At 26.1% G+C, this 25,513-nt stretch overlaps 2 protein-coding genes across 7 annotated transcripts; both read left to right on the forward strand.

The window, feature by feature from the left end:
• Positions 1–874: 874 nt before the first annotated feature.
• On the forward strand, positions 875–19,844 carry LOC100165337 (G-protein coupled receptor moody). Of its 6 annotated transcripts, none has more exons than XR_003839764.1 (10): positions 929–1,058; positions 2,439–2,666; positions 8,609–8,710; positions 8,788–8,937; positions 9,222–9,392; positions 12,732–12,859; positions 12,928–13,081; positions 13,518–13,711; positions 16,908–17,192; positions 19,461–19,844. XR_003839764.1 is itself a non-coding variant. In XM_003241150.4 (10 exons), the coding sequence occupies exons 3-10, from the start codon at positions 8,676–8,678 to the stop codon at positions 19,562–19,564; spliced, it is 1,119 nt and encodes a 372-aa protein (XP_003241198.1). In that variant the 5' UTR covers positions 930–1,058; positions 2,439–2,666; positions 8,609–8,675; the 3' UTR covers positions 19,565–19,844. The 6 variants fall into 6 exon arrangements, 5 of the variants coding, with proteins under 5 accessions (XP_016655994.1, XP_001943745.1, XP_003241198.1 ...); XM_003241150.4 differs by having other exon boundaries at positions 930–1,058; positions 16,908–17,090; XM_001943710.5 differs by lacking the exon at positions 2,439–2,666 and having other exon boundaries at positions 904–1,058; positions 16,908–17,090.
• A 4,531-nt stretch (positions 19,845–24,375) lies between these two features.
• Positions 24,376–25,213, forward strand: LOC100167358 (probable 28S ribosomal protein S25, mitochondrial). Its single transcript, XM_001945003.4, has 2 exons — positions 24,376–24,769; positions 24,855–25,213. The coding sequence occupies exons 1-2, from the start codon at positions 24,537–24,539 to the stop codon at positions 25,123–25,125; spliced, it is 504 nt and encodes a 167-aa protein (XP_001945038.1). The 5' UTR covers positions 24,376–24,536; the 3' UTR covers positions 25,126–25,213.
• Positions 25,214–25,513: the final 300 nt, after the last annotated feature.

Below are 25,513 nucleotides of genomic sequence, written 5' to 3' on the forward strand. Positions count from 1 at the left end.
ACTCATGACTATCTTTATATTTCGTCCATAAGAAATGGTTGTGACTCCAGACTTATTTTTTTTTTTTAATTTCCAGTAAATAAACTTATGAAAAATCTTGTATTGAAATTTTAAATTTCATTGTTTGAGTTTTAAAAGCATCAACTAGATCTAATGTGTTACCGGAAACCACCCTTGAAGTTGAATACCGAATAATTTTTTCTTCGATAAGACATGTACAATACAATGTACAGATATTAAAGTAAAATAAAAAATAAGAAAACACCCATCAGTCATCATTGCAAAATCAATACATCCATCGCTCCGCTCATAATCTATAATCTAAAGTATTAAAACTACTAAAGCCTCAGAAAATCTTGAAAATAATACAATATTACCTTCTCAGTTTGTTTATAAAATAAAAAAAAATCTGATAAATGCAAAGGATATCCATAAATCATTATAGAGCTGAACAAATGTTAATAAATCATAAAATATTATGAGGTGACTCCTACTGCGAATAGAGTTCAACTATAATATTATAGGTATCATAATAGTATGCACTCAATCGGTGTTTGCAAATTATAAGGGAGAACGGTTTTTTAATAAATCCATTGGTTATTATTAAATGATGTGTAATATAATATTAAATCGAATATTGGCATATAGATATTGTTTTTCTCTGATAGCCTCCCTTCGGGCACCCGAAAAATCCATTTGTTTAAAAACCAGATAGTTAATGGTTTGTTTTTGAAATAAACACTGTTATTGTGCATTATAATAATATATTATATATATCATACAAATTATTATGGCCCGTTGACAACGTATAGTATGAATGGTATAACAATGGTAGGGGATATCCCTGTTGTATTTTACGTTGCGTCAACTGTATAATAATGTTGGATCACCGCAGTTTATCGCCTATTAGACTTAACTGCGTAAGTGATAGCTTAGTTTTTATGCCGTTTGCACATACGAAAAATTCAATGTTATGGTTCTGTAATGGATAAACCGTGTGAAAATAAGATTATTAGACAAAACCCGTTACAAGACGACAGTGAAAAAACCAAACTAAGGTTAGTGTTATAATTTTTATTCAAACACAATAAATTATTATTATTATTATCTATCATGTTCAATTATTTAAAAAAAAAAAATGTTTTATCTTTATTTTATACTATATCACATTATATTATATTATGTAAATGTAATATTTACATACGTGCACTTATAATTTGATATGACTAGATATAAGTGCAAAAAATCACTCGCAAAGACAACACGCCAACACTTTGTAAACCTACCAAAATTTAAATTAACTTATTTTTTTCTAAACGATGGGTTAATAATATTAAGCATAATAATTTTGAAAAAATCCACAGAAGTCCGTCTGCTGTATAGTGAGTGTCGAGGGCACTTCCTCGTTGAGTATAGGTCACTTTAATGAATGTATTAAATTTGAATTCAATACAGTTAGTCCATATTTCTAAGAATATTATTATTGCTATTAATAATTATTATAATATTACAATTATGAACTAAGTCAATACTAAAACGTACCGCGTACTTATTCCGTAGAACGGTGTGAATGGGTTCTTGGTATAAATACATAACTAGAAATTAAGCTAAATATTTGAACATTTCATAGTGTATAGTAAATAATAATATACAATTCACTATGAATTATAATTAATTACAACAAAAAACTAAAACTTTTATTTTTATAAATTCAAATATCCAATGTCTGTAAGATTAACTTATGAGTTATAAGGAACCTTGCTTCAAATTTTTAAGCCATAGCTATGAAAATGGAAAATGTTATAAATTGTTAACTACATAATAATTTGCAAATTATCGTGATTTTTATGAACTTTAATGCTTTAAAAAAAATTTGAGAAAGTCTATTTTTTATATTTATTTACTGGGGTACAAGCAACTTATGAAAAACCTTTTATAAATTCTCAAATTTTTTGCTAAAAACAAAAATGTTACATACATAAATTGAATATAACCTAAAAAAGTAAAAAATGTTGAATGGCATGTGCGCAAAAAGATGCAAAATACTTTTTAACTTAAATCAGAAGTATCCACCTCGGCTCCCTCCTTTCATTTGAAGGTGGTCGTATCGGCTCCAACCCAATGCCACTGGTATGGACGTCCCAATCAACAACATTTTCCTTCACATGTACAGGCTGAGAACTGGTTAAAGTGATAGGAAATTCTCTGTAGGCCTGGTTAAAAATATTGTTGGCGTTCAAAATAAAAAAAATTGTGTTGACTTTTAAAAAATAGTGTCAATACTTCAAAAAATGAGTTTACTTGAAAAAAAAATTAAAAAACTTGTGGTTTGAACCTGAAGGAAACTTTTTTTATATACTTCTTTCCGGTAATTTTTCCTTGTTTAAATTGACCAATACATTTCCGAATAACACTACTAATGTTTTGCTGGTTTTTAGTTTTTTTCCTAATATTCCTGCCGCGGAGCTTTATACGTGTAAGCCTTCAAAATTTCCATGAAATTGAAAATATTACGATGAGCAAACCTGAACTTCACATTACATTTTGCGTGGAAAGATTCGCAGCATTTCGTGGTGTGATCGCCTGTACTCTACATATCAACCCACTTGTCCAGGGGAAAGTGTGAGTCATCTAAGTAATTGGCACAAATGTAGACAAAAAGTACAGTGAGTGTCATGTTACCTTCTGGTTTTAGAGCAAACAAGTCGTCTACACAACAACTCACAACATGATACGGCATCAACCTGATAATATTTTATAATTTTAAATGACTAACAATATCAGGGCCGTGTTAGCGCATAGGCACTACATAGGTAGACACTGTGCCTAGGGCCTGCGAATATTTTTAGTGCCTAAAATAATAAAATGTTTTTTTACAAGATTTTTTTCTAATATATTTTGTTTTGTTATAAGTTAATATGTACACACGTTAGCACAACAAGTAAAACGTCATGTATATACGAATTTACAGACAAAAATGATTACATTACTCGTATATTTACACAATTATTACACTCAATGTTCGTTATCGTAATTACTAATTAGTAATTACCTATAGAAATCAGATTGGATAAAAGATAAACCGGTGAAATGTCGCTCGCATATTGGATATAATAAGATCGATACTTAAATCATGTTTAAAAATTCCAATAAAATATCTGATGTAAAATTAAAGCCTCTACAATTATTCAATTTTGAATTAAAAGAATAGAACAAAATCGATTTTGTCAAAAACTTGTTTTGCGTAATAATACTCGTTTTTAAATTTTCCCTGAACGCCACCCTCAAGTTTGAACATTGTAGTATTATAACTATTCAAAGGTAATAACAGACACAATATCAGAAAAAACCATGCGTTGTAAAACCAATAACATTTATAAGAACCTGAAATTAAATATGTCTTTTTTTACAGACTATTTGAACCTTGGATGATTTAATGATTCAAAAATTGAATTTCTACATCTAGGTAGTAGGTACGCATAATACTTACATTAATATTTAATAAATCTTACTCGCAATTAACATGAACATATTAAATTGCTTTCGACTGTAACTTTTGAAAGTTTAATAATTGTTTAAAAATGTTATATACAAATAATGTCTATAAAAATATGTAAATCAATATTCTATTGTTAGCAACTGACAACTGATTATCTTTGGTTTCCCTATAGAAGACATTTTATATACATTTGTGGAATTATTGTACCTTATACCGATGGATTAATTGAATATTATTATTATTTTTTTTTTTTTTTAGTTCAACATTGTTCATGTCATGCTAACTATATTGCCAAATAAACTGGAAGTAGGTATACTGTAGCTTATTTCTATTAAAAGCCAAATTATATTATATTATAGATACTTATTGTAAAAAGAATATAAAATAAAATTGATACGTACCTACTACCTACCTACAATACTATAGGTACCTAAAATTGTAACACGTGTGATTTGGGAACATAAATGTGTATATTCTTAAAATGATTTAAACCTATACTACTTTTTCAAACATAGTTATATGTAGTATTGTTTATTATAATTTTTAAAATAAAATATAAATTCATTTAAAAATGTATTCCTGTTTATTACATTAGCACATATTATTGTTGTTGTTCCTTAAATACAAAAAAAAAAAGTTTTTGAACAAATATTATTTATGTAAATGAAAAAAGTTTAACTTAATCCATGTTGTGTTTGTTAGGTTCGACTAAAAGATTAATATTAATATGTCAAAAATACACAAACATTATTTTATATGAGACTTAATTATTTATTAATCATTGTCATTATATTTTATCAAATACCTACTTTAATAAAATTAAGACCGTTTCTCGACAATATCATGTCCTCTATATGTCATCCGCCATAAATAATATATGTGTGTGTGTGTTGTGTGTATAATATCCCTTTACATAATATTTTTCCCACATTGAGTTTGTCACCTCTGCGCTACTCCTCACTGTCCAAAGTAAGTGAACCCATCAACAAATTAACGAGACACCCTAACCTATTTCATAACCTACTTTATTCATGGATGAACCTTTATAATTGACTAAAATAAAAACAGTGGTTCGAAAAATTATATTAACAGTAGCTCTACAACTTTAAGTTTAAAATGTATAAGTTTCCATGATCGTTTTAACTATAATTATAAACCATTGTAAAATTATTGTAATTTATCATTAAAATCGTATATTACAATATAGTATATAAACTATAATTATAATACATTGTGATTTTTTAGTTTCTAAAATGTTTATGATGACATGATAATCACAAAATAAATGTAAAACACGGAATACCTACCTCTATATATAAATATTACAACTTATTAATCAAAACAATAATATATATATAATTCGTAATAAATAAGTAATGAATATTTTTTATACAAAATTTTAATATGGTAAAATTATTTATCAAAATTCAAATTTCAACTACCGGCTGAATTTTAATGCACCTACCTTTAAACATATTTCTTATTGATTTACATTTTATTGCATTTTAATATGTTTGACAAATTGAGGAAAAATTGTAAAGCCACTCTATTAAGTATTGTTTTTTAGCATGCGATAATAATTACTTAAAGATATTTAAATGGAACATAAAATATTTATAGGTACATATTTCCCTGTGAACTGTGGTGCGCCCAAAACTGTGACCGGTTCAATATGTGGGGAGAATTGTTTTTTTTACGTATAGACCCCTCCTAATTGTCTTATTGAAAACTGAACATTGCCCGCATGTTTAAACGTCGATTAAAACTGATGAAATAAATGGCTATTAAAGATCATTTCTGGTGTCGAGCATGTTCACACATAGCTGAAATGTGGACATAACAGTGTGAACGTTTGTACCTAAATGTCTATAAAATGTTTATCAAAAGTCCGTCAAAATTGTCTTATTCAAATGTGAACGTGTATAATTTATTAAAAATTCGGAATACTTTACAAGCTACATTAAATCATGTAAGTAATTTACTCGGTAAAATAATATAACAATATAATATATAATAATTGACGTACAATAATATATAATAGCATACGTCATTATGTATTCGCATGCACAATAACCAAACGTATATTGTTGTATTAAATATTAATCAATACAACATAACTAAATAAATACATTTGTATAGGCTTACACAATTTTAAAACGTAGATTTAAAACATACCACTTTTAGTTATAAATAATACCCGTGCACAAGGCATTTTTCACATGTAGTAGGTAAATCAAAAGATTTTATCACAAAAAGATTATTATTTATTATATTTTTTTTTATTCGAAATCCACCGACTTTTGATTTTCAAATAAAAATCCATATTTTTCAGTGTTATGTATTGTGCGACTGTGATTTAAATTATTGGTGTTTCGTTACTTAATTCTTAACGAAAATTATATATTACGTATAGTACTGCTAGTACAAGGCTAGGTCCTAATATATTAATTTTCCTATAATAAACAACTGTAAGTATCAATTATTTGAATGCATAACTTAAAATAGAAAGGCAACTCCGATCAGAATCGTTTTTTATAATGAAAAAAATTAATATTATAAACCACTGTCCTATATAGTGAATTAATAGCGAAACAATTTGATCATCTATCATACAGTACTTACTTGATTCTAAAGTCTATTTTTAATATTCCGCTTACAATTTATTTTTATCATAAACTAAATATTACTATAAGAGTTTTATGCTGTCTAAAATTAATATAGGTTTTGGTCCACAATTAAAAGATAGTTTCGTTGTTCTAATGTAAATACCTGTATGATATTGCAAATATTGGTTCACTTTACTTATATACTTACTTAATTATTATCAATTGAAAGAAAATAAACAATAATATTAATTAACAGTTTTTATTTTTATGGCAAATTAATGATAGGTAAATACTACAAATACTAAGTAGATAGCATTGTATTGGGCTAAAAAAAACAGGTGTCCCGTAAATTCGTCGCGTGACAATATTAATTTATCGTGATGAAGTTCATCGTGATAACTTTTCTCCTGAGTCGTGACTCACACAACTTTAGTTTATTATTTTATTAAAAATAATAATTAATAAACCAGAATTCTTCGCTCTACTATATTAATAAATAATAGTACCTACACTAAATTAAATACTAAAATACTAACAATTGTTATTTTATTAACTGATAAATACAACTGATTATACAAACATGCCAATAGTGCATTGTACATATTGAAAATTATTTAGGTTGTAAATCGTATATGATTGACTTTTAAAAGACTTCATCTAATGCAACAAAAACAGTTTTTCCGCGATGGAGTTTTTCTGATGACAATGTTTGGAGTAGAGAAAATACTTCAATATTCAACGAAAATGGAGGTCTCGAGTTTGTTCTAGTTAGTACTAGGGAGTCAGAAGTTGGAAACTCCGTGTATTTTTCTTAATACTTTAGGAAAAACTAACAAAAAAACTGGAATATTTATGAGACATCAGTTTTTGACGACATCGATTTCGTTTTTATTTTGATATAATTTGGAAAGGAATAACCGTAAGGACGTGAAATTGTCTACACATTTATTTTATCATTTCCTATAGATTGGCTTTTTTATAGTCTTTATAGATGTATCGTCAATATTTTCAAGTTGTTTACAATTTATGTTGATAAAAATGTTGTATTTCAGTCAAACAGCTTGACAATTTAATACATGGTCGTTATTCTTATAGAAGTTAAAAATATCGTACATACCTATGCATTGACACAATTTTTTTTAAGTGTTTAAAGTTTAATTTTTAAAAAAAATTGGATACTCAAACAAAAAGTAACGATTTTAGTTTTTTTGTTGTAATTTAAAAACATAAAACTTAGAGACTTAAAACATTTTGTCATCAGATATATTATTATTTTCTACACAATAAATTTTCAAAATATTTAGATTAATTTAAGATATCTCGAATAGATTTATACGGTAAGTCGGTATTAAGATATAATATAATACAGGGTGTTGCACGATAAATGTGTCAAACTTCTAGAGGTGTTTCTACACCTCAAATGGAACAAAAAAAGTCTTTTTGACCCCTGTCTTAAAAAATAATTGTTGTGAGATAAACCTGAAATTTTTTAAAATTATAAAAAACGTGTGTTATTTTTTACCCAAAAAATCAGGTGGGAACCTTGTAAGATATGTTTTCCTAATCCCAATTTTATGAGATTTTCATCAATGTATTCAAATTAATTGTAGTACCTACGGTTTAGCAGATATGAACATTATTATGAATCAAAGTATTGCGTTTAACCAAAAAAAACACAAACATGGAAATTATAACCCTTATTGTTGATAATTTGACTATGGTCATAAGGACTTTTTTTGTTCAATTTGAGGTGTAGAAACACCTCTAGCAGTTTGACACATTTATCGTGCAACACCCTGTATAAATGCAAAAGCTTACCCATAATAAGTCAAACATCACATTTTTCAAGTAGAAAAGTAAATAATTAATAGTAATATGAATGCATTATAAAATAGCCTTAAAAATTAGGCTAACACATAACCCCGACAAGGTGTTTCCGTTACTTAAAATCGTTTTTTGTAGGTACCTATTATACAAAAATTATTACAATGTACACCCACTCAATATTTTTTTGTAATAAACGATGAACTAAATTGATGATGAAATTATCCATGATATAAATTGTCCAATGATAAATATGATACGATGAATTGACGCGCGTGCAACATTTATCACTAATCGAAATTCAATAATTTCAGATAATTACTATACATTTGAAAGTTTTCAATATTTTCATAAAAATAGAAGATTATTAAAAGCAAAAGTCGATTTTATTTGACTAAAATGTACTTACATTAATGTTTTAATTTAAATTTAAATTTTAGAAATCCTTTTAGTGCCTATCGTAACCTAACCTAACCTATACCTACGCCTATATCCAACAAATGTAATTTTAAAATGTACCAGGATCTTTTTTATAACAATTATTATTGTTATTAAAAAAAAACAGTATTGTATTTTCTTATGACTTGGTAAAAATTGTGGATTGTAAATAAAAAATACATAATAGGTATATCAGTTAACTATTGTCCTAAGAAATAATATAACTTCATTTTTGTTTTAGTTTGAAAATTATGAAAATCATATATATTTTTATTCAGTACTTCATTAAGTGATTATAATTAATTACAATGTCAAGCTCAAACCAATCAATGGGATTCGAACCGTCAGTATATATTCACTATTGTTATTCACTAGTCACTACCATCATCGTGTACACAATTATTAGGTATATTTTTTCAGATGGCTAAAAGAGAATCAAACAATTAGGTACGCAGCGGCGTTCATAACGTTGCTTATAATGTGTATTGGAATCGTAGGTAATAGTTTGACTATATTAGTAATACTAAAAAGTCCACGGATTCGAAATGTAGCTTCTGCATTTATTATCAGGTAATATATGAAAATTAATAACTATCGATTAATAATATATGGGTTTTTATCATTAAAGAATAATTCAGTCAATTCAGAAGCAAAATAGTTTATTAGGAAATATAGTACATAAAGTACCTATAAACCAGTATTATAGTACTATACCAAACCAGAATCTTCAGACAAAATAAATAATAGTGTACAAAATGTATTATAATATATTATATTATTATTAAAAATACAAAATTTGTTTTTGTGCAAGAACTTAAAATACAAATAAAAAATAGCTTTTTTAATTTCTACAGCCTAGGTGCAGCTGATTTGTTATTCTGCATAGCCGTATTGCCATTCAATGCTTCAAGATTCTTAAATATTAATTGGGTACAATACCCAATACTATGTTCAATGGTACCATTTTTCCAATACGGAAATATCGGTATATCACTGCTATTTATTACTATGATAACCATAAATAGGTAAGTAAATTAGTATTAGGCATATATTAACACCTAAATGTTGATTATTTTAAATTTAATAAGTTTTTACTTAGGTATGTAAGATAATTTTTTTAACCATTTGTTCAATATAAACTAATGCAAGCAATTTTATATTTTTATAAATAATAAAATATTTTATCATTTATTTAAGTATATTTAAAGTCCTAATAAAAAGTGCTATGTATTAAACTATGTATAAAAATACTTTAATAATTAATACTATCACCCAATGAAATATATTACACGTAAAATTGTATAAAAAAAAAGTTAGATTAAACCTTTAAACTATTTATTGTTAACACAAACTAATTTTTGACAAGTCAACTACCATTCCTATTAGTTTTTTTAATGAACTTTTAGGTAAGATTGATGTAATAATTGTTAACATTACCGATTTACATTTAATTATAATTATTAGTACAATTGATTTATTCATGCAAAGATTTTAAATAATCTAGACAATATGTAAAAGTACATTATACATAAACTCAATGTTGACACTCACCTGTGTGGTATGACTTAATATGAGTTATGACTTATGACTATAGGTTAGCATTAAAAAAAACCACTTTAAGCGGATATCTGTTTGCTATAAATTATTGTGTGAATAAGAATATTAAAAAAAATTGAAGTTACACAAGAATAATTCAATTAATAAGCAAACAAATTAAAATGAGATTAATCTAAATTTACGGAGTTACTGGCCGAATTGCTCAATCAGGACCCCAAATATATCTCCACCGCCATCAAATTCACCATTACTATCAAATTACTCAACCAAAATGAATATCTCATTAAGTCATAATTGTACTGTTAACCGTTTAACGTTTTTTTTTTTAATCTTATACAATTAAATATAACATGTAAATCAACCTCAATGGTCACGATACCAAAGATTATCTTTGAAAAGAAATTGTAAATTCACTTCCATCAAAAGAAACAAAACAGAAAAAAATAATTATGTAGAATTTAAGAAAAAAATTAAATGACTTATATTATTTTAAATTAAATAACGGAATTATTTTTAGTACATTTTTTTACGATGGTTTTTATTTAGCAAAAATGGAAATAAATTAGTATAATATATTGGTTTAGGTACATATTATCAATAGAATTACTTCAATTCATAATAATTGAATGAAATAAATGAGTCGAACAATTTGAATATTCTCGATCAGAAACGTTATAGCTCTCGTTCTCGGGAATTGGAATATTGGAGGTTAGATTAGTTGTGACCCAGATGATAAAGCCAGTAAGAAACAATATTCTGGATAATGATACGGGCCGATGACAAAATGTTTGCGTTACTGGGGTGCGGGAATGTTATATGATCGCTAAGGGACGGGTGATAATAACTATAATAAAATACAACGTGGCAAAAGGTTGCTCACATCGAATTCGAAAGCTCAGGATACGTGGGTAGACGATACAGATAAAGACAGAATCACTAATATAATCTAAGACTGACAGTATAATACATAATATACAAATTTTGTAGCAATATTGAACTATACCTAAAAGCAATGGTGGCATATATGAATAAACGTGCAAGTACTAGAAACAGACAATTATAGCCATTGTTAACAACAAGAAATTTTAATTAATCGAGATCATATGTGGAGACAAATATAGTTTAATATCTTTTGAATACCTATTACACTAAATTATTTTAATAATTAATATAATATATCATATGAATTTTTAAGAAATATTAAAAATTTCAAATAACATTGTAATTTATATTTAATATAACTGAGATTTAGTTTGCACCTAACAATTGATATACTAAAAATTACTGTATGATTTTTTTAAAGCAATACTCATTATCTCAAAACGTATTAATATTTATGAAAGTATTATTTTCATATTATTTCAATTCAAAAACTAACGATATTTTTGGAAAAAACTTATATTAAACTTATAAATTAAATAGGTAGTTACTAATATTTAAAGTGTATATGAGTGGAGTAGGTAGTGGAATAACATTTTGCGATGTACCCCTAGCTGCGTGTCACTCCACTCATAAAAATGTTAAATACTTATTAATTATAAATAATTAACAGCTCTTTTTAAATTCAATGTTTATCAATCAAAATTCTTTGAAAATATTATATTCGGAGTATAGAATTAAAAATATAATGTTATCATTCAAAAAAATTAAAACTTAAAAAATGATAGGATAATAGTCCAGGGATTGAAACCGGTTTCAAAACTCATTTCAGATACCGGTATAAACCGTGGGAGATGGTAAACTGCAGAAAAATTAACCTTTTTCTAAAATTGTAAATTTGTATGTAAACTGCGACAAACAATAATTTAACATTATACAATCTACGACAAAACTGATAAGATACATTATATACAAACTGCACCAATTTATTTTATATAGGTATCTATATAAAATATATATACGTTTATACATCTACATGTATTAACCTATGTGTGATTATTTAAATATAATTATGTATTTTTGTTGTTTAAGACCAATTTGTCCCTGCATATTTATATTTTATATTTTGAGAATTCCCATATTTTATAATCACTGTTTAACACTACTAATATATTGTTGTAAATTCTATGTTGAATTAAATATCTTAAACTACCTCTACTGACATCTAACTCACTAGTAAGTACTAAGTATACACTTAAAAAATACATTTGGACAGAGTTGGGCATTAACTAGTTAGTTTATTTTTTAATCGACTTATGAACTTAACTAGTTTAATTTACAGTTGAAGTAACTTAGCTTTTCTCAGTTGATTTTAAAAAATCCATCAAGTTAAAAACATTTTTAAATTTTTCGTTTATACGTAAATATTAATGTCAGTATAAAAAAAAAATAATCCAATACAAAAACACAAACATTTCTGTTCTTTTTCTTGATAACATAATTTTGTGTAAATTCATATATATTATTAAGTTGTAAATTATATATATTATGCGAGTTGCAATTATAAATGTTTTTTAAAAAATTAATCATTTTAAATTATAAATTGACAATTGTTATGTTTTAATGTTATATAACTTTATATATAATATTTTAATGTTATATAAAATCGAAACCAAAACCGAAACCGAATTTTTTTCAATCAATATCAAGCCTTAGATAATAAAAAATAAAGGAAAATTGTTTTACTTCAAGTATGTTGTTTTTTAATTAATAAAATTAAAAAAATATATTTTTACAAAAGTAAAAATATGGTTCGAGATAATAAGTATTTACTGCTAAAATAATTCAATCCGTATAAGTTGCAAACTAAATTTTAGTTATTACACTTGTTGCTTAGTATGCATTCAATAAAAAAATATTTAATTTAGGTATATAATGATCGTTCATTCAAGCTTATATAGTATAGTATATCGTCCAATATGGATAACTTCCATGATAATACTTTGTATAATTATTTCGTTTGGCATGCTGGTACCTACTCTTTTAGGTAAATGGGGTATGTATTTGAAAATATTATAAATTGCCTACCTAAATTGTAATATTTTATAATTATATTTTTTTAAGGTAAATTTGAAAATGATCCAAAATTGGGTTCATGTTCAATAATATCAGATGAATCTGGTCGATCTTCGAAATTTGCCCTTTTCATCACTGGGTTCATCATACCGTGTATTGTAATTGTTTGCTGTTATACTAGTATATTTTGGGTTGTCCGTAAGTAAGTAAATTCAAATATAAATTAACTTTTATACAATAAACCAAAACAAAGGTTGTTCAATTTATTGTCTTTATACTATGAGATAAGATAATGCATAAAAAAAAAATACCTAGAAATTTTTGTTGTAGGTAATGCTATTTATATGACTAATGTATTTCAATTTCATCTTGTTGTGTACTTGTGTCACAGCTAAATAATTTTAAAACTTTGAACATTTCGTATAAATGAATGATCCTATTAAGAATATATTACTACCAATATTAGATATATTATATTAGTATTAAATATTAAATATTAATATAATAATATGTAACCTTTATTATTTTATCAAGCTATACCTAATGCTTAAAACAGTAAATATATTTTTTTTTAATACATTTTCGTATTTATAAACAAATACAAATCCAAGCAAACTTTAATTAATATTTATTCACAGGTCAGAACAAAGAATGCGAAGACATCAATTATCCACCCAAAGTGATCCAACAGTAACAAATATGCAGTCAATAAAAAGAAAACTTAGTGAATGGAGGATAACTAAAATGGTATTGGCTATATTTTTATCATTTGTACTTTGCTATTTACCAATTACAATCACAAAAACCTCAGATCCAGATGTCCAATACCCAGGTAAATAGTTACAAACAAAATACATAATATAATATAAATTTGATTGCAAAATAATTTCGTGTACTTGCTTCGATTTTCTGTTCGCTCTACCGCAATCTTAATTGGAACTATATAAAATTATATTTATCCTATATTTATATCGTTGTAGTTTGTACCACAGTGAATAATATAAAACATATTTTTAAATTATTTTACGAATATAAATATAAATCTATGAAATTTCTATGAGTATAATACCTATATAATATACTATACAGGGTGTAACAGAAAGAACTGATCAAATAAAAAAAAAATTGATGCTACTTAAGCGTATGACAAAAATTGCTAAATTAATGTGATTAGTAAATAGTTTAAAAAATATACCCATGTTAGCAAATTTCCAAAAATAATATTTTTAAAAAAGTTATTGCGAACCAAATTAATTTAATCAAAAAAATATTGATATTTAAAAACATTCTAAAAAATAAACTTCTTGATTTAGATAAATGTTTTTACCATCCAAATCTTTCTTTTAATCAGATTCACAAATTGGCCATTTTGAATTTATTCAAAAAAATTTTAATTAAATTTAAATTTTTTTATTTTTAGTACCTATTGAAAAATAAAAATATATTTTTTTATTACACGTGTAGTACAAGTAGCTATAAATTATATAAAAAAATTTTTTTTAAATATTGATTAAAACAAAAGTTATACCAAAATTCAACTTAATCTGTTTCATATATGTCTATTTAAGTATCTTATAAGTATATTAAACATACGTCATACAATATTGATAAAAGATTTCAATAGATGCGTGTTTAGACTTTTAGTGGCTACTTATATACACAATTATGCAACTTATAGGTTTAATGCAACAATACTTAGGTCAAGAATGATCAAATTAAATAAAGTAAAATTAAGTTTTAGTTGCATTATTATTTTGTGTGGAGGTATAAGTAATAATTAGGTATGTTCAGTAGTGAGGCGTGAGGTTTTTGGTTGGGGAGACACGGGAAAAAAATGGCACTAATACGCTTAGACTCCCCCCCCCCCTTTTTAAGAAATAAATGTTCAAAAACTTAAAACAAACTGAAATATTATATTAAATAAATTAAAACGTTACACCTTCCTTAAAATGATAATTTGAAATAGGTACCTACATAATAACAAATGTACACATTTTTTTCGTATGAGTAGTGTTAATGATTCCATCGTTCAAAATGGCATTAATTAAATCATCAGCCATGGCCCACGAGGATAAATTACAAATTACAATATAAAACAATAAAATATTAAGAAACACATACGACGTACCTATCACGAGGCGACGTCTATAACAAATATTGAGTACTGAGGTAATTACGAACGGCGAGACACGTCTCATAGCGTAGACAGTAAACCCCACTCACATTAGCATTCCCCCTCTACCCGCACATCCTTAATTGCGAGATATACATCATAATATTAATTATAATATAAAATTAAATTCACATTTGTAAATAATATATAAATCAGAATAATTGTTTATTCGTCCCGTGTTCTAATTTCTAAGTATGGAGACGTTGTGTGTTTGTCTCCTATGACGCTTTGCCACTGGGTATATTACGTGTTTTTCAATACTCATACAGGGGTTAAAGTGGGGGGACCCAAGGAGACTCAGTCCCCCTACCTCTGACGGTGGTTAAAAAGAGTCCCCTTTAACAAGATAGGATTTTATACATTAGACATTATACATAAAATTATATACGGATTTAGGTTTCACCTTTAAAAATAGTATATATTAAATATTGTATTTCTGACTATTTCATATATTATATTTGTTTTTTTTAATAATCACTTACTAGGTGGGTAGGTACGACTTATTCGTGTAAATTTTTTACTACTGCTTCATGGATAAAATTTCAATAAACCCACCACCCATCATTAAAATAATTTTGTCATTCAAATAGGACAAAAAAAAAACCGGAGATGTTGATTTACTCTATTACATAGATGTCGAGTGTACCTATCTCATGTTTCTCGTTATTGAGTGGGTCACTGTAATGGATGTATTAAATTATAATTCAATGATAAATCATTATAATATACGAAATACAATTCTGAACGGAGACGGTCCATTATCCAATAGATATCTTATTAAATTCAATATAAGTGACTTACTTGGGGCACAAATTTCGTTTTGGCTTATTTCGCTATTACCTCTTTTGTTATCAGTATAAGATAATTTTTGAATCGGATAACTCATCAACACAACATTTGCAAAGTCCAGAACAATGTGGTAAATACACCTTGGTCCAGAACACATCAAAGTCGTTATAAGTTTCAGGGATCTTAACTATAATTCATATTTAAAAAGTAGATCTTTACTAACACCTTTAACAGCATAAAATCAACGACGATTTACTCGTGTAATAATTGACTTGATGTAAACATATTTATTCTCTACATCTTTATTAGAGATAAAAAAAAATCATCATCGTATGTCAAATATTTTTAAAGTTATCGATATTTTTTTTTGTTTTAAGCATAACTTGGGACACCATCTTTTTAATTCACCAGTTATTTTTATTCAATATAATTATGTTTCTTATCATAGGGTAATAGATGTACAAATTGTAATTTTTTTAATTTGACTTTATATTACCTAACTTACTTGTTTTAAGTTGAATATTCAAAATTACAATTTAGAAAATCTCATTTTTAGTTGTATCTATTAATTTATTTACCTAATACATGGTTATGAATTATATACAATTTTAATGACACATTCCTATGTTAAATGTTGTAAGGAAACACTTTTGTTCATGTACCTATTTTGGCCCAATTTCGACACAATAGGTTCAAAATGAGTTTTTCAGCAAAATTAAATAACTGCCCCAAAATACGCTCTTTCAAAGGTAACTTGGTACAACCACAAAAAAAAAAAATATAAAATCAGGAATTAAGTGTACAAATTTAAATTTAAATCCATATTAAAGTATAGACTAAGAGACAACTTTTGATATGCTTACTGGCCCCATACAATAATTATTAACTGAGATACCTATACATTGACAAAGTTCAAAACTACCCCATGTAAGTCACTTCTCGGTACTTTAATATTAAAAATAATCAAAATATAAATTAAACTGCATGTCTGTATCTAAAAATTATAATACTATGTATTTATATGCAAACCTAAATGGCTAAATATAATATTTTCTTTTTAATTTAGCTCTTCTCTTGATTGCATATATTATGGTTTACGCGTCAGCATGCGTCAATCCAATCATATACGTCATAATGAATAAACAGTACAGAAAAGCATTTGAATCAGTTCTAAGTGTTGGATGTTGTGAAAAAGCTACAAAACGAGTACCTGTTTTGAGATCCATATCGAAACGTCTACAGCCACACGGTAACTTGACATCATCAACTGGCATGCGAACAATAAGCCCGGGTTAAGGGAGAGTGCCTTAAGATATTGGATTGTTTTTAGGAGCTTCAAATCCTGCAATAGGTACATTTTCTTTTTAGTATCGCTTAAGATAAGAATTAAAAATCACTATTGAATTGATTTATAAGAAAATAGTTCTAAAAAACATAACATTTATATTACATATAGATGCTCTATTGTTGTTTGTTTCTTGAGATTTTATATTCATATTATTCATATTAATTTTATTTTAAACAAATTCATACAAATAAATTAAATTTAACTATTCCAAGTTTAAACTGTACTTCTGAAAAATTCAAAAAATACAATGAATTTATACTTGGTTAGGTTAGGTTCAAGACTGCTCTCTTGAGAATATTGGTAATATTTTATTGGTTATATTTTAAATCTTCATAATATGGAAAGAGAATTTTCGAAAAGAAAAAAGTAATTAAAATGGATATATGTATTCTGACTTGATATTTTTTAATATAATATTAATATTATGGATCATTTTTCACGTAGAGAGATCATGAAGTATCTTAATCCGGGCTTGCATGCAAATTTTACGAATACACTAAACACATATTTTGTTATAAAAACAAGATAATATTCCTCCATGTATAATGTTTTTTAATTTATGGTATAACACCAAATTAAATTGTCATGAATGTCTAAATTTGGGTGGTGGCCGTTTGGATGAGTGTAAAAATTTTGAGGAAATTTATTAACAGTACCTATGTTTGAGTGACTCATGTGTACTAAATTGTATCATTCAGCTGATGAAATTCATTTTCCCTGCGTCAGCGATACCTATGGACTTTGATGCCATGTGGTTAAATTTAATTCATTTTTGACTATACATTACTATATTTCAATAGGTATAAAGACAACTACCTAGTAATACACCTAGTAATATACTAATATATTTTTGTTAGAGGGCATATTATTAATAATGAATTATGTATGTTGTATGTGATTATTTTGTCTATTGACAATGTATATTACCAAATAATTATAAATTGGTTTATAACTATTATGTATTAATATACTCCTAATACATTAGTAGGATGTACTCTTATTGTTTTTATAAATTATGAAAAAATTTATTTGAATTTACATATTTATTTCTAATATTATTCAACTCATGTTCAGGTATTTCTAATGTGAAACACCTACTCTATGTTCTCTATTCTCATATTGTATTCCACATTTCCACTCATCTACTTACAGTCCTGTAAAGTATTTAAGTAAAATTATTCAAATACTTTTTTAAGTATTGAATAACTTTTTAAATACTTTCAGCATGAAGTATTTTGAATAGTATTTCAAATACTTTTTTTTTTATTAAATACTTTTTGATATTGAATACTTTGGTTTTTTATTTTGAACATTTTATTTTTATTCGAAATAATTGGTTGGAAAAATATTATTGTCAACTACAATCGTCAATAACAGAATAATAATTTTATTTAATATTCTGTATTTCTGTGTAAGCCGAAGCCTTCGGGTTTGTGAAAACCAGATTTCTAAAAATAGTTATTGAATAACAATATTCCCTTTAAACTATTAGATAACTATTAAATAACCTACTACCTATGTGTTTATATTACGATAATTAGAAACCCACTTTAAAAACCAAAAGTATTTGAAAAGTATTCCAAATACTTTTTCAAAGTATTTGAGAAGTATTTGAAATACTATACAATTAAAGTATTTGAGTAGTATCTTAAATACTTAAAAAAAAATGCATTTGAGTATTTACTCAAGTACTTTTTAAAAGTATTCTTTACAGGACTGTCTACTTATTGTATTAACTAGTACAGATTGTACATTTTTACAATAATATGATCTATACATCGATGTACAAATTATTTTACATTATGGTTAACCATATTGATTTAAGATATTATTTTGAAATATAACAAGAATAATATAATCTAAGTAGGTACATTATACAATTTAATAGTATTATTATTTATTAATAAATTTGGTTTGTCTGAATTATTTATTTTTTTTATAAATTATAATACTATTAAATTGTATAATGTACCTACTTAGATTATATTATGTATAAGCATCAGTCTAATTCCTAGAATAGTAGATATATTGGTAGGTACCATAGATAATATATTCACGGAGTACCTAGATAGTTATGTAATAATATAAATAAAACATGTATGATATCAAATATTATATTTTTAAACCAACGATCATTTAAATTATTTATTTTTTAAGTACCTTGTAATAAATTGTAAATTGTAAAATTTGGTAATATAGAAATTATTAAATTATTATTTAGTAAGAACCTATTTAATAATATTTATTAAACTTCGCATCCTTTCATTTCAGGAAAAAATCAAGAAGACCGTGGATTTGGGACAACTGTATCACATGTGTCATCAATTGCTCTGGAATCATTGGATTACAATAACAGGATTTCGAGTATAGCTTAATTGAACATAATTTTACTAAAAAGCATTTTTATATTTTAGGATTTTAAGTATTCTTTTTAATTCAAATAAATGCCTAATAATATTTTCAATGGAAATAATAAGAACTGTACCTAGTATACCAGATACTTAGTCTACAAAATCAAACATTTTTTTTTTTAGAAATATGTACGTCATTCATATTTTACATACTGGCACAACTCACAATACATAATATTCCCTAGCATGTATTATGGTGACTAACAAATTTATATCATGAATAAATTAGTGTTGAAAAGTCTTACATACTGCCCTAAAAGTGAATGAAAAATAAAAAATCTTCTTATACATAATATGTCCAAAAGTCCTATATTCATAAAATATTTTTTAGTAAAAGTTATGTATATTTTACAAAAATAAAAAATAAATGCTGAACTCGGTCTATTGCATGTTATATAATATATAACATATAAGCTTTGAGTAGTTGTGCCACACACATTTTATTTGAATTTATTGATATATACATATCATTGCTGTATTATACACCTTGTACGGCTATTATAAGATATAGATTGTAGTGCTACACCTATATTATAATGACATAATGTATAGAATCGATACTATACTATAAATACATGAGAAAACAATTCTGAGCAAAGGATAGACGATCATCTTCAAGCATTTATCAAAAAACATTGTTTCCATGTTTTTCAATATTTTTATATTGCCGTAAGAAACTAAGAACAATGTCTAAAAAACTTTAAATTAAATGTTCAAGATTTTTAACTAAAAACAGACATTAATAGTTAATAATTGATGGTATGTCTTAATAATATTGATATATTACCTATGTTATATAAATATTTGGTGAAAATTTAAAGTCTGAGATTATTCCTTTTTCAATTACAATAAAATAAAATATTATTTTTTTCAAAAAAACGATGTTTGAGTGATATAACTATTTTTTTAAAGTTGTTCATTAATTTTTCCAAATTATTAAGAATGTGTTGAGAATTTCTTACCTTTCATTCTCAAAAAAGTACCAAATAGATCAAAAATTATACAAAAAAATAGGGTAATTGATGATGGTTAGAATAATTCTCTATAATGTGATGATGGACACCAAACAACTTGTTAAACGAATACATTTCTCGCTCAGCTCAGAATCTTAAATACCTACTTTGGACCAATTACGGTAAATCACCAAAAATCACAATATATAGAGTATATAGGCTCAATGTAGTACAAAAAAAAAACTATGATTAATACTAACAGATCATTAAAGTTTAAAAAATTTAGATATTTCATAATATAAAATTAATACATTTCAAAAAATAAATATTGATTGGATTTTTCAATAATACATAATTAGAATGTTGTGATAATGATGTTAAAATAAATACTATTTGGCAGTGAAAATACTATAATTAATAAAATTAATTATACTCCATAAGTACAAGTTCAATTATTATTCATGATTAAATTTATTTAGCTTTATTTTCATAGGTTAAAACTTATAAGATATATTTTCCATAATTATTATATTTTATCAAACCTCATGTTTGTAACAAATTGAATGAATATAATATAATTTACCATGATATTTATTAAAAATGTACATTAATATAAATATAATCCTTTATCCTTACAAACTTTAATTATCGGTTAATGGTTAATCCTAAATTATTGAGAGACCTGTACAGCTGTACAATATACAGAATAAAAAATAAAATTAAAATAAAATTTTGTATTTGAAAGATTACAATAAACCTTAAATCAAATGTGTATAATTAAAATTAAGATTCTAAAGCACACTTTTGTAGCTAGCTACTAAAGAACATATTAATAAATTAATGATGTAATAAACACAAAAACTAAAACTAAAACGACGAGGAAATACCTATATCTATGATAAGTAACTTTGTAAAATACTTGAAAAGATAATAAAAAGTAGATTTATAGAAAAAATATATATTTTGTAAATAATATAATTTAATTTTATGTTCAGTTCGCGTTTTGGTGACATACTTCATACAGTTAACGAACGAATTTACTTCTTATTTGTGGCAAAGAACAATTACTTATATTACCTACCTAACTTTTTAATAATTTAAAAATGTGTTCATTGCTATTGTCAATTTAGATTTAATTTGAGAAAACATCAATTAATCTCAAATTATTATAGGTACTATTATACATTTTACTACATTCATAACGAATACTATTAATTTAAAGAAATATAATATAGTTATTTTTTTTTTGAAATTGCTGACTAGCAGATAAAAAAGTGCAAACACTATTTTTGTCACAGCCGATTGAAGTCCTTGGGTAAATAACTAGGAGGTTATAGTATCATTTTTTTAAGACTTCAAACTGCATCGTTATTATCTGGTTTTTACTGTGGACAATATTCCACACCATTATTTTTAACTTGCAATTCACTATGTCATGCGAGAGGTTCAAAAATAAATCAAAAATGAACTTCGTTTTTTTGACATTCGGCAACCCCGTTCGGTTTGTGTGGGGGGCTACGGTCGGTACGCGTTTTTTTTTTTCAGGCAGATAAATCGTCACAAAGAACCCGGGTGGTCACCCATCTGGGAGCCTATTCGACTGCTGCACACATTACTATATTAGTGATTGCGTCCAAACACCGCGCTTCACCAGGTTACAATACAACGAACTCTAATACCAACCACGTTAAATTGTATATTATATGTTTATATATTTATCAGTTTAAATTCTTGCCAAATGTATTATGTGTAACATTTGACATATCAACAAACTGTATACAATATTACAATCCTTAATATATAGCAATAGTACTGAGTAGTAAAATATATAATGGTACCTATATACAGATTAGTATAGATTGAATCATTTATTGGTCGTTGCCACATCGATAAAATCAAATATTTAAGTAACTTGATCGTCATATTTAAAAGGTGATTTTGATAGGATTTAATGAAGATACTTGTATATTTTAGAAAATTAAAGTTTCAGAAATAAAGTAAAAATATATTGGACTAGGTACGTTATGTTATTTGGTATTAGCAAGACTTAAACAGATAACCTAACTATAAATTAATCAAAGAAATAATAAACTAGGTACCTATAGGATCATAGTCAACATAGGAGTGCGCAGACATTTGTGGCAGGGTGGGCAAAGTCAATATTAAGAAACCTGAAATCTGATCGAAAAAACAATTAAAATGTTACATACTTTAATTTACCTACTCGTAATCATCCACTATTTAAGGCACAAATCATTCATATAATAAAAAACAGATACATATTTTTTAAAAATTAAATAAGAAATATTTTAATTGTCTACACGGCTTTAAATTTTAAATAAATACAATTTCGCAATCTGTAATGGTAATATGTTATTAATTTTATTTTTAAAGACATTTAATTTATTAACATTGATTATCAATGATATTTTTCACCTACCTCATTAATGTTCTATGATTTAAAAAAATCAAAAATCGTGATGTTTAAATCATGTATTACTATGTATACAAATTTCGGTACGTCTCGCAGAAATAATTGTCTTCAGTTACCTTGGCTCTTAGGCTAATAAGAGCCACACATACAATTTTTTGTCACGCTTCTGCGTTCATAGATCATGGTAAAGGTATTGTAGGGATCTTAGATACCTAGGTATACTAATATGATCTCAGGTATATGGATCTATGCAACTAGTAACAACCAGACCACCATAGAACTATTCTACCATTCTGGGTTATAGTAAAAAATTAAATAAATTAGACTAAATGAGAACGAACAACAATGAATAATAACGAATAAACTGTCGAGATCATACACATCATAAATCATGATACTATACTCAACCTTACAGGTTCTTACCTACAGTGGCGTAGCCACGTCCCAGGGTAGGTAGGTGGCTAAGAGGCTTCATTTTTAAAAATTGAGACGTCTGGTCACCTTAATTCTGGCATTCTACGAAAACAATATTCCATGAAAGAAACGTTTTGGTTTTATTTATTTTAAGCATCATGCCCATGCATTATATGAATATAAGATGTCAGTAACCAAACGTTTATATTAAGTAAGGACCGTGGTATAGATTTCAGTATAAATAATAATTATTAAAATAAAATAAGTAGATAGCTGTTTCCTTCTTATCATAGAATTCAGCCGCCATTTACTAAGCATGCAATGTTTACAGGATAATATTATAACAGTATTTTTTTTACCCAATAAATAAAATTTTATTAACATTCATAGAGACAAAAAAACTAATAAAGTTGAAGACTAAAAATGTCCGTAAACAGTTCAAAACAGATCAAAATATATTGAAAAGGTTATCGTGTATAGAAAATGCGATTATGCGAATATAAACATCCAGTGAACATTTCATGTATATACGGCCTTTGTTTTAGAGTTATATATAATCCACTATCGATCTATCTATTACTATACATAAGATTCATCATGGTTCACGTATGGTCGTATGGACACTTAATTTTTTTAAATTAGCTATTATTTCATAGTACCTATATTGAAAATATGACGACAAATAATTCAAAATGCACCATCAAATATATTTTTTTTTTAATATTACTATTGAATAATTTGTATATTGTATGAATATTGTATTCACGCCAAAATTATTGTCAAGTGAAATAAATAAAATTTGAAATACATGTTAGTAAAAACACTACATTATTATTATCATTTTAAATTTGAATTTGTATGTTACCGCCATATTTTATAACATATTCTCAGTGATAACGTTATCTTTTTTTTTTTTAATAATCATTAATTATATTATCGTGATACACAATCAAATGAAAAATGAGTAGCATGGCTTTAATTGGTTGTATACAGCATAAGCCATAGAAAATATATACGGCATAAGCATTAAGCAAATTTCAATTAGGTATTAGCAAAAATGCTGTTAAATATGTGTCAATAAATTAGATGATTATTATTGTTTTTAAATCGTCGAGTAATATTATACATTTAAACCATGCCGTTCATGAAAGGCGCTGCTCCGATCCGGAGAACCATACAATATTTGGAAGCTGGTAAGATAGTGTTCAAAGACCGAATTAAAATCGTATCAATTCACTACAACACTTTGGGTGAAAATCATCGTGGCACCCGAGATTTTGTATTTTGGCACCTCCCTCAAATTCAATATAAAAATCCTGACGTTCAAGTGATGACTCTTAAGAATATGACACCAACACCATTCATAAGGTATACCTAAGCTAGTTTTCACACATTAACATTTAAACTTAACCCATTAAGTCATTAATATATGATATTATATATATTTATTTAGATGTTTCATGAGTGATGGTAAGGATTTGTTAATTGATGTTGATAATCGTGACAAAGATCGAATTCATGATCATGTTTTACAAGTTCTTGGAAAACCAAAAGAGACACTCCACATGGAAGCCATGGCTAAAGAAAAAAAAGATAATATTGCCAATTTTGGATATATGTGTGAAAAGCATTGTATGTGTGAAATTTTTGGACAAGTTCCGTGTCCAGCAGTAGTGCCATTACCTAAATCTTGGAGAGGCAAATACAAAAATGAAGAATCGTAGCTTTTAACATTCGATTTTATGTAAATACTTTTTTTTTGGTATAATATTAAGGTTTTTAGTCACAATAAAATGGAGTTCTTTTCTGAAACTGTTGTAAATATGATTTCCATTTTATCATACCACTAATATTATTTAATTCGTACTTTTATCATTTTTTCTAAACAGTCTGTTTAAATTACATGAATGTTTGCATGGTGACTATATTATACCATATAACAACGTTTCTCAACATGTGTGGAAAGCTCATAGGTGGTACGCTAAGGAAATCTCCCTTTATAAAAAAAATGGAATCATCATTCACTTGAAATATTATTTGGTTTATTTGATATCAATAATAATATATATAATAATCGGGCATATTTAATTTTCTTTTTATGCATTAAATGCT

The sequence above is a fragment of the Acyrthosiphon pisum genome, chromosome A3 (assembly GCF_005508785.2).
Source record: "Acyrthosiphon pisum isolate AL4f chromosome A3, pea_aphid_22Mar2018_4r6ur, whole genome shotgun sequence".
Taxonomy (NCBI): Eukaryota; Metazoa; Arthropoda; class Insecta; order Hemiptera; family Aphididae; genus Acyrthosiphon; species Acyrthosiphon pisum.